We start from the raw sequence: 11,530 nt of genomic DNA, 5'->3' as shown, positions 1-11,530 counted from the left end.
CAGCTGTCTGATTTGGCCATGTTTATCAACATGCAAAAATAACTGTCATCCCTGTGGTTTCTTGGAAACATGTTTATGGGGTTTCCCAGGAGTAGTGGGGATTTTTGTCAGGCCCAACACAACCTTTTCACAGAGATGTAAACTCAAGAGTGGAAAGAATAACGTGGACCGAGCTGAGTAGAATTCACCAGAACTTTTACAGGAGTTCTGACTTGAGTAAGGTAAAACTGTGCTTATTTTCAGTGTCCTCAGTATTGCCAGACTAAAATATTGATGCTTTTTCTTTGCAGGGAGATTCGTCTCACTTCCTATTGCCCTTGCCTTCCACCTTCCACTTTCTGAATATTTCCACTGAAGTGTTTCTTTAGGGCCTTTCTGACTTCCCTCTTAATTTACTTGCAAAAAAAATTTTTTTTCTTTTTTTTTTTTAACTTGAGTGTGGCTAGAATGAACCGCCCTGCTCCTGTGGAGATCACATACAGAAACATGCGATTTCTGATCGCACACAATCCAAACCAGGCCTCCTTAAACAAGTTCCTACAGGAACTTAAGAGGAATGGAGTTACCACCATTGTGAGAGTTTGTGAGGCAACTTACAACACTGATTTTTTGGAGCAGGAGGGCATCCAGGTTTTTGACTGGCCTTTTGCTGATGGTACAGCACCATCAAATCAGATCGTTGATCAATGGTTAGATCTTGTCAAAAGGAAATTTCGTGAAAGTCCTGGATGTTGTATTGCAGTCCACTGCACTGCAGGGCTCGGTAGAGCTCCAGTGATGGTCGCCCTAGCCTTGATTGAAGGTGGAATGAAGTATGAAGAAGCGGTGCAGTTCATAAGACAAAAGCGTCGTGGAGCCTTTAACAGCAAGCAACTTTCCTACTTAGAGAATTATCATCCTAAAAGGCGCCTGCGCTTTAGAAGCAGACGCACCTGCCTCATTCAGTAGAGGAGAGATGCCTGACACTTGGCCTTCAAGGAGAAGTTGACCTACAATTTAGTCATGTATAGTAGTCAATATAGAATCTGGCTGAATACAAAATCTAACCAGATTTTTGCACAAATTCTGAAAAGCTGCTTGAGCAGACCTGAAGCTTGCAAAATTTTTTCTTCTATTCAATGTTTTCTTGTTCACTAAATAAAAGAATCTAAGTTTTCAGTGTTAAAAAGGTGTTTTTCATTTATGTCAACTGCACCTTATTGACTATAATAAATTTTGAGAAATAGGTGTCTCAATTCCTGGCTGAAGTCTAGGGGGCTTGTGGTATTCTCCAGACCTTAGGCATTTTATTTCTTGAATCATTTCAAATATTGCAAGAAGAGTCTATGTGAACCCATGTTTACTATATGCTCCTGTCACCCACCATCAAACTATTACATGACAGACTTTTCACATCTATGGCTTTTGCTGCAATTAAAACGTCTTAGTTGATTATTTAATTTCTTTGCAAGTAGAGACTGTAAACAAGTCACCACAATCAAACTAATACATGCTAGGGTTTCCACAATCATGGCTTTTTCTAGAATTGTAAACTCTTGTGTGCTTATTTCATTTCTTTCTATGAATTTCTTTTCCTGTGCTATTATTTACAAAGCTTCCATTTTTTGAAGACTTTTCCTCTGGGAGAAGATATACTCTACAGTGTACCTGTCTTTAATATCTTCAGAAAAAAAGGGATTACAGTTCATTTAAAGTTCTCCACTATGGGCTGCAAATGAACAGAGGTCTGAGAAAAGAAGAAAAGGGAGTTACTAAATAGGTCTATTAACATAATTCCTCAATTTTCTGTGATATATATAATAATTACTTCAGCAAATATTTAATTTAGTGAATATTTTTTAAAGGTAGGTGTTCTTTATTATTGTAGCTAAATGATTTCTAATAATTTTTATGAAAATTTATTTTGTAACATTTATTTAGTTAGTTTTTCAGCTTATTAAATGTAATCACTCACTCACTGCCAGGAGGCCGTAAATGGGAAGAGATGAACCCATCTTTCTCGCTTGGAGCTGCTGATGCATTTAAACTGTCACAGAGGCACCACATTTGGTTTAGCAGCGCAGCTCACTACAGACTGCCTGCCAGCAGCACTATACAATATATTAGGGATACAATAAGAATTTAAATCCATTTTTATATGCATATGATTTTGCTTTTAGTAAATATCAGTCATCATTTCATTTCTGTAAACTAAGTATCAAATAATGCTGTTACCACACTAGTAGGGAGGGCAGTTAATGAAGCATCTTTCAATGAATAACTACACAGTATGCATGTATTGCTTTTCTTTTAAAAAAATCAGGGTACTTTAGAAATATTGTTGTGTTGCTGTTGTGTGCTAGTGAATCAGAACTGACCCATAGCTGACCCTTGGGTAGGTTTTCAGAGGCAGTTATTTGCACAAGAGGAGATTGCGCATCCTTCTCCCATGGAGCAGCTGGTAGTATTCAAACCACGTGCCTTTGGGATTGCAGCACAGTTTCTTGCCACTAGGCATTGCTCTTGTTGTTGTTGTTGATTGCCATCCAGTCGAGCACGACTCATAACGATCCTATGAACAAAAGGCCTACAGCCTTTCTCTAAAAATCGACATTTATTTAAGTTCATAGAGTTTCGAGAGGTTTGTTGTTTAGGAAGTGGAGGATTCAAGGTAGTCACAATAATGAAATGAATGTCACAGGATAATGACCCTGTAAAGCTTTCAAATACATAGTGAAACTGCACGTGTGGCAAATAGGTATAAACAGCTTTAGGAGCACAAAGGTAAAACTTAGCCAACACTGCCAATGATAACACAATGTTTAAAAAAGGGTAGTAACAAGGAGTTTTATAGACTGAATTATTGGTCTCATTTCTTATTCCTATTTAATGGAAATATGTTTCTACTTCATTGCCAGAGATTCAAGGTTGATTAATTATATTTCCTTGTTTTTTCCCCAGTTACACTTGGGTAGGCATTGTTTTAGCTAATGGGATCCAAGCAAATATTTGAAATATTTGATCACAGATGAGCTTAGTTGTCTTGGCACTTGTGCCATCTCCATGAGGAATAGAGAGGCACTAGGAATCCACTATCCCCTTCAGCCTAGGCCACAGAATGATATACATAGAATTGACTTCTATTTGGTCTCTTACATGAAGCCATGTTCAGTGGACAGCTAAGTACTAACTACCTGCCTCGCCCAAGTCAAGATCAGCCACACCTCAAACTGCTGATCTGTTGAGCTTGTTTATTGTGCAGCATTTGTGGCAATAGCTAACTAATATAGGTAGCTTTTTAGCAGCTGGAAACACTTGTGAAATGTGAGAAGAATTATTCTTGTATAAGCTAAATATTTGGAAGTAGGAGTGGTACCCACTTCCTAAACAACATGCCTCTGGAAACTCTATTAACTTTGAGAAATGATAGATATAGGTCACTGAGACATGTTTGACTCATTGGCTATCAACAACAACAATAATAACATAAGCTAAAGATATTTAATTATTACTGTGATAAAAGATTTAAATAGTTTACTCACTGCCATTAAGTCAGTTGTTTCACTGACTCATAGCAACATTCTATCGAGTTTCCAAGGCTAGAAATCTTTGTGGGAGGATGCTGCTCATCTTTCTTGGATTCAAACCTTTTACTTAGCAGGCCAGTGCCTTATGGATTCTTCCACAAGGGCTTCTTTCTAAAAGATTTAGTAGGCTTAAATATTAAGTTTTAACTTTTTAAAATTTATATGAAAGTGATTCCTAAAGTGCAAGGAATTGTCTCAATGTTCATTACATATCAGTTCTTAGCACAGTGACATAGGTATAGTGCTTGCTCAAAGTGTGTCAGAATCAAGTAATAGACACTCAAGAGCAATACATTATAATTATTTAATAGATGATTGAACTTAATCCAGTGTAAATTACTTGGATTAAAGAATTTCACATTTTATTGTCAATAATGTTAGTTTTGGTATCAGGACCAAACATAAAGATGGGAGCTTAACAAACTCTAGTTTCTTAAGACTTAATTTGTGTTACTATCTTTATTTTAAGTCAAACTACCTTTATTTAAAGTCAAACTACTATTTCTTTAAAGTTACTATCTTTATTTAAAGTCAAACTGCCTTTATTTAAAGGTTACATATTTAACCTGTTACATAAAATATAGCGAAACACACCAGTTCCTGAAGGAAAATGTTATTTTCTAATCCTTTTTTCCTCATTTTTCTAACATTAATCTAAAGTGACAAATTTTTTAGCTGTTAAAAGTCACAAAGCTCTGAAAAAAATTATAAGTAATATAAGGCAGTAGTAATTTCCATTGATTCTAATTATGGTACCACATAGATAAATACATAAATTTTTGTCATAAGTTGACATCAAGACTGAAAATTAATAAAATTTAAAATTGTTAAGAATGCTACTAACAAGAATTTATATCCATCATCCTACTGCTTTCAAGTTGATTCCAACTCAGCAACCCTCCATTAGATTTCTGAGGTTACAAATCTTTAGAAGAGGAAATTGCTGGTGAATTGAAACCTTTTGGTTAGCAGTCTGATACACTATATTCTTCCCTTCCCCCCCAAAAAAACCCAATTCCAACCAAATATGACAGAGGCTATTTCTAGCCTGTTTACATATGCTTTGACTATATCCATAATACAATACAGTATACAGAGGATAAAGTTATTAAAACAGCAATAACAAAAAAAAAAAAACAGCAATAACAAAATACCATGAGAGAATGTGCCTCTGGGCCTGGGGGCTCAGGGCTATTGCCTCAGGAAGTTAATTGGTGCAACATAGTTTATAAAGAATGTTCCTACTTTGTTCCTACTTCGCAACTGAGTTATGAGAAGATCTAAGGTGTAATTGTTGGTCCTTTCCCATCCAGAGCAAAAAGAAACAGTAAAGGAAATCAAACATACATAGAAATAATTGATCCAAAAGACTATTGAACCCAACAAATTGCAGCCTCTACACCTTTAAGATCAGGAAAATTATATGAAATTGACCACAACAGAAAGTTCTGGATAGAATGGAAGAAAAGTTTGAAACAAAATTCAAAAGCATAAAAAGTCCTGACTTCATGGTCTAGTAGAGATTGGTGGAAACTTGAGAGCATGGCATTTAACAAAGCAAACAAACATCTTTATTGTCATCAAATCCAAACCAACTCATTGACCCTTAGAGCCTGGAACTAAAATCATCCAAAGACCTAATGTCTAGCCAAGTGTGAAAAATAGCAAAGGCCACATGGGGACCATATCTAACTTTTACCAAATTCACAGGGGGGAGGGCATCCTCATCTATAGCATGAATAACACAAACCCAATTCCTATGAAGTCAGAGATGTCCCCCACGCTCCCATGCTTCCTCCTACACAGCTCAGTAACAATCCCACTGCTTTGCTGGGTCCAAAATCTGATATGACAACTCACAGACCACAAAGAACCATACTGGAGGAGTAAAAAAGTTATAATCCAGATTAATAACAATACACTAGAAATGCGCACACAGGCACCTCAGCTTCATGTTTTACCAAGTTCTTAGTCCTGCCAATATTGACTTCCCTCCCCCCAAAAAATTGTCCAATAAAGTTCTCAGTCCTGACAATATTGGATTTCCTCTCCCCTTCAAAGTCCCATCTCATTTCTACAGTTCACCTATGGCTGCTGCTGGTGCCCTGAAGTGTGTCTGGCATTTTACTGCTTCCTTTCAGTGGCGTGGGGAAGAAGGTCTCTCTTCTCTGGCTGGGGAGGAGTTTATCTCTGCAGTTAGAGCTTATTCAACTTATTGGCCAGACTAGTCAATCCTCGTAGATTGTTGAGATTAGCCAATTCTCTTGTGGAATGGTAGATGACCAACCCTTTGTGGATAAACCAACATGCCCCATTTGCATAATCCTGTCCATCCGCGTAGTCATCTACGCTAGAAAAGCCATATTGAAAGACAAATTTCAAACTAAACAATAAGCAGGTATATTAAGGTAATCAGTAACACCAAGCGGCACCTCAAAAAGAAAAAAGTAAATAACCCAATCACAAAATGGGCATAGGATATGAATAAACACTTCACCAAAGAGGGCATTCAGATAGCAAACAAACATATGGAGAAATGTTCAAAAGTCCTAGTCAGCAGAGATACAAATAAAAATAACTATGAGATAGCATCTCACCTCACGAACAGTAGCAAAGTTCAACAGGACATTAAACAACAACTGTTGGTGAGGTTGTGGAGAGATTGGAACTCTTATTCACTGCTGTTGCGAATGTACAACCCCTAGTAGTACAACTACTATGGAACATAATCTGTTGGTTTCTCAGAAAGCTGGAAATAGAAATACTATTTGACCCAGCAATTCCACTGCTGTGAATATACCCTAAAGAAACCAGAGCCACCTCAAACAGATGTATCCATACCCATGTTTATTGTTTCATTATTCGCAGTAGCAAGGAGATGGAAGCAACCCAAGTACCCATCAACAAACAAATGAATAGAAAAACTATCCAAACAATGGAATACTACACAGCTTTGAAATACAATGCAATAGTAAAAGGTTATACAATGTGGGTGAGTCTTGAGGACATTATGCCAAGTGTAATATCTCAATTACAAAAGGGTAAATAATGCATAACACCACTGTTATAAAATAAGACAGACATGGGGGAGGTGGAAAGGAAGTGGTTTATGCTGGTGAGGCTGTGGAGAAACCGTTGGAAACAACCCAAGTGCCCATCAACAAATGAATGGATAGAGAAGCTTTGGTATATTCACACAACGGAATACTATGCTGCATTGAAAAACAAGGAACTCATGAAATATTATGCAAAATGGGTAACCCTGGAGGACATTATGCTGAGTAAAATATCTCAGTCATAAAAGGACAAATACTGCATAGTGCCACTGTTGTGAAATGGGACTGACATCAGGGTTGGGAGGAAGACCGAGAAAGATGGGATAAATAATGTACACTGCTTTGAAACAGATGAGGGAGAGAACTGTTTAAAAGGGATATATGATTAGGTATTATTGTCATGACAGGAGTCCAGAACAAAGGCTGCATAGTGGAGTGACCTTGGGGGGAGAGATTGTATAACAATGAAAGGAATTTTACTTTTCAAAAAGAAGAGCAAACTGGGGGAGCGGGGTAGACAGGGAGCAAAGTGCAACAATGAATGAATGGAAATCCAAAGTCTCTGTAAATTTTCATTAAAATTAATAATAGTAAAGTTTAGAGGGCTGGAAGGGTTAGGAAAGAAGGATGATTGGAAATGAGGAACACAAGTTCAGATGGAGAGTAGGAAAAGCGATATTACATTGTGGAGTTTGCAATTGATGACATGAAACACAATGTGTATGAATTATTGAACGGACAACTGAGCACATAATTAACAAAGATGAAGTTTTATAAAGAAATTTATTCTATGTCACTTCTTCCCACAATATACATTCTACCCTGTATGCTGGGATTGGAATAACTTTAGTTTTCTTATTAAAATTTACCATATTCTATTTAAATAAAGAATAAATAATGCATGTAAAATGCATAATATTCTAATTTTAATTCTGCTTCAAATATTGTATGTTATAGTCTGAAAATTTATATATACTTTTAAGATTTCTTCTATTCAATTATTCTTTATTTAAAATATCTCGCGAGCTATAATAGGGTTTGCTCATTTTCTGTTATGTTCCATAGAGTCAGAACTGACTCACAGTTGACCCTAAAGTGGTTTTCAGGGGTTGTAAATCACACAGGAAGAGATTTCTTATCTTTTTTACTCTGTTAAGCAGCTGGTGGAACTGAACTGTGTGAGTTTTGGGTAGCAGTGTAACTCCTTACTCACTAGGGCACCAGAGCTCCTGTGTCTTATTCTAGTCTCCTAAAATCATGTCTCCTTCTGAGTAAAAACTATTCATGAATACATGATTAGGCATTATACGTATAATAACAATCTGGAGTAAGTCATGCATTGCAAAGTGGACTGGGAGAGTAGGTAGTGGGGGAGAGGGAAGAAAATGTACAACAATGAATGAATTAAAAAAATTAAAATTAAAAAATATGATTCTAGAATGAAGTATCAACTTGTACCAGCTGTGCAATTCAAAGATATCATTGGAAGGTTATTTTTAAATTAAATCTTGTAATCTATCTTCCTGAAATGAAAAATAAGATATACAAGAAATTAACTCAATTATGCATTAATTAATCTAAAGTATTTATAGGAGTATCTAAGAAAAGATATTCATACATTTCACTCATGCAAAACCTATACTTGGACCAGGAAGCAGTAATCAAAACAGAGCAGTGAAACACTACATGGTTTAGGATTGGAAAAGGTTTCTGTCCTCCTGCAGAGCAGCTGGTGCATTCAATCCACGTGTCTTCAGGATTGCAATGCAGATTGTTATATATGTGTGTGTGTGTGTGCATTTCTGTATGTATATGTGTATATATACATATGTATAGACGTGTGTGTGTACACACACACACACACACACACACACACACACACATATATATTGAAGTCACCTACAACAGCCCTAAACCCAACTCTATCCTGTGCTGATCTTATTTTCTCTGATACACCTACCTCCATTACCCCAGTCACTGAATCAATCCATCTCATCTAGGGTCTTCCTCTCTTGCACTGTCCCTCCACCCTCCCAAGCATGACATCCCACTCCAAGGACGGATTCCTTCTTGCAACATGTTCAAATTATGCCAGACAAAGCTTTAGAATCCTTACCTTCAAGGAACAACCTGGCTTCACCCTCTCTAGGATGAATATGTTTGTTCTCTGAGCAAACTCTGAGCATAGTATACTCAATACCTTTCTCCAGTACCCCAGCTCAAAGGCATCAATTCTCCTTCTATCATTCTTAGTCATTGTCCAGCTGTCTGATGCATAGCCAGTAATTGCAAAGGCCATGGCCTGTATTAGGCACACCTTAGTCTCCAGACTGACATCGTTGCTCTTCAGTGCTTTGGAGAGTTCTCTGACAGCAAACTTTCCCAATGTAATTTGTCTTTTAATTTCCTGACTGCTGGTACCAAGAGTGTTGATTGTGAAACCAAGCAAACTAAAGCTGTTATCAATTTTGCTCTCTTCACCATCTATCATGAAGCTGCCAATCAGCCCAGTGGTGAGAGTATTTGTTTTCTTGATATTGCGCTTCAATCCATATTGAAGGTTGAGGTCCTTGACACTCTGCAGCAAGTGCTTCAGGTCCTCCTCAGGTTCAGCAAGCAGGGTTGTGTCGTCAGCATTACATACATTGTTCATGAGTCTTCCTCCAATCCTGATGCCACATTTCTCTTCATTGAGCCTAGCTTCCTGGATTCTCTGTTCTGCATATAGATTGAAAAGGTATGGAGATAGGACACATCCCTGGCATACACCCCTCTCCATTTTGAACCATGTAGTGCTTCCTTGCTCTGTTTTTACGACTGCCTCCTGGTCCAATTATAGGTTTCACATAAGCATGATCAAGTGTTCTGGGATTCCCGTTCTCAGAGTTAGCCACAGTTTATTGTGGTCCACACAGTCAAATGCCTTTGCATAGTTAATGAAACACAGGCATACACACACACACAAACACACAACTGTCTTAGGAAGTTGTTTCAGTGATTTGTGGGCTCAAGATTTCACTGACTCTTACTTGTTTATATATATATATATACACACACATATATAAATATACATATATAATTATATAGTATATTATATATAAAATTATATAGAATACATTTTTATTTGATGCATTTTATATCTATAATAAATTTTCAATATATATAATTCAATATATATACATTAGGGATACTTTAAAGAGTATACACAGACACATGTACACACACATTCCAGTCAAATTCAGTCACCAAAACTTGAACCCACCAATCACTGAAACAACTTCCTAAGAAAGTTTGCCTTGGCTATTATTCTTCCTAGTTAAGAGTTATGAGGGAGAAAAGAAAATAATATTACCTAATATTTAATAATTTTTTTCATTTTTACAGCATTGTAGTTTAAAGGGGTAAAATTTAATAATCAACATAAAAGTTATTTTCACAGTTACACAGGGAAATAGAGTTAATAAGGTTGTAACATGAAAAGAATAGATTGCTATTTGTCCGTACAATCAATGATAAAACTAGTGAGCCCTTCAAGTACCTGCTATTATTAATCTCACAGGTTATGATAATAAAATCGTTATCTCGATGAACAGTCATTCTTAATGACAATTAAGCTTACACAGTAGTTTCAACAAGGGAACTATTCATATAATAGCAAGATTGACTTAAATCAGTGGGCCTGAGGGAGGGGTTTGTTTCTAACAATAAACTATTAGACTTCTCAGATTTCAGACGATGTTCTGACATTTTTGGTTCTGTAACATTTCAGGCTTATTAAAGCCAGATGTCATTAGTTACTGTCAAGTCTATTTCTATTCATTACAACCCATGTGACAGTAGAATTGACCTATAGGATTAGATTTGGAGAATAACAATATTTGCTTTTTTGAAAATAATATACAAATGTATACCTTTAAAATTACACATAATAAGTTTTGGGGAGACAGTTTGTTTTTGCAACCTTTTCCCAGTGAGAGGAAGAGAATCCTTTTCAGAAGCCCATATATAGAGTTAGTTATATGTAACTATGTTGCTGTATAAAATATAAAAAATCATGATCTCTCAGTAAATGGAAGAATAAACATTATATAAACTATTTTTTCCTCTATGGATTTAGATAAGTAATACTGAAAGAGTCACATATTCAATCATTGTGTGACTTAATAATTTCAGTTGTTGGACTAATAGGGGTACCTGTTCTTCATGATGATAAGTCAACTGAAACTTATTTTAAAATAAGAGTGTAAAAAGCATTTACACTATTCTCCAGACATCAGAGATCACACAGATTTCCTCTATACTTAGTTAAATTCAAGAATAGCTTAATATAAGCACATTTTATAGAGGAGGAATCATGTGGGACCAAACTATATAGTACATCCATTAATTAATGTGTTCCTAATTGCTTTATACTTTACTTACCTCTATTTAATTCTATTTTTACCTACCTAATGGCTTTACACGTTTTTGAAATTTATTATGAACTATTGAATATGCTCGGAGTGAAAAAATACTCAAAGTAAGACTCATAATACACTTAACTTAAAATTCAGAATTAATTTTCTTGCTGGAATCTTTGATCAGATAGGGAGCTCTGGTGGCTTAGTGTTAAGCAAATTGCACTGCCAAAGGTTTGTGGTTGGAATCCACCAGCTTCTCCATGGGAGGAAGATGAACAGTTTCCTCCCTTGCAGATTACTTTTTCTGAAAACTCACTAGAGGATCAGCTATAACTGACATTGTTGTTATGTGCCGTCAAGTTGTTTGCGACTCATAGCGACCCTATGTACAACAGCCCTAAACCCTGTTCTATCCTGTGCCAATCTCATTGCCTCTGACACACCCATCCCGATTACCCCAGTCACTGAATCAATCCACCTCATAGAGGGTCTTCCCCTCCTGCTCTGT

At 36.4% G+C, this 11,530-nt stretch overlaps 1 protein-coding gene across 1 annotated transcript; it reads left to right on the top strand.

Moving 5' to 3' along the window:
- The first annotated feature begins 444 nt into the window (after positions 1-444).
- Positions 445-948, top strand: LOC102861983 (protein tyrosine phosphatase type IVA 1-like). Its single transcript, XM_006885093.1, has one exon. It carries the CDS (start codon positions 448-450, stop codon positions 946-948), a length of 501 nt encoding a protein of 166 aa, XP_006885155.1. The 5' UTR covers positions 445-447.
- Positions 949-11,530: the final 10,582 nt, after the last annotated feature.

This window comes from Elephantulus edwardii, unplaced genomic scaffold, assembly GCF_000299155.1.
Source record: "Elephantulus edwardii isolate Elephantulus edwardi_28Jun2011 unplaced genomic scaffold, EleEdw1.0 scaffold00040, whole genome shotgun sequence".
NCBI lineage: Eukaryota > Metazoa > Chordata > Mammalia > Macroscelidea > Macroscelididae > Elephantulus > Elephantulus edwardii.
The sequence above is the reverse complement of the archived record's forward strand: the minus strand, read 5'-3'. Positions and strand labels throughout refer to the sequence as shown.

Excerpts from the sequence above, each read along its gene's own strand:
- LOC102861983 (XM_006885093.1), top strand. The coding sequence starts at position 448 with ATGAACCGCCCTGCTCCTGTGGAGATCACATACAGAAACATGCGATTT.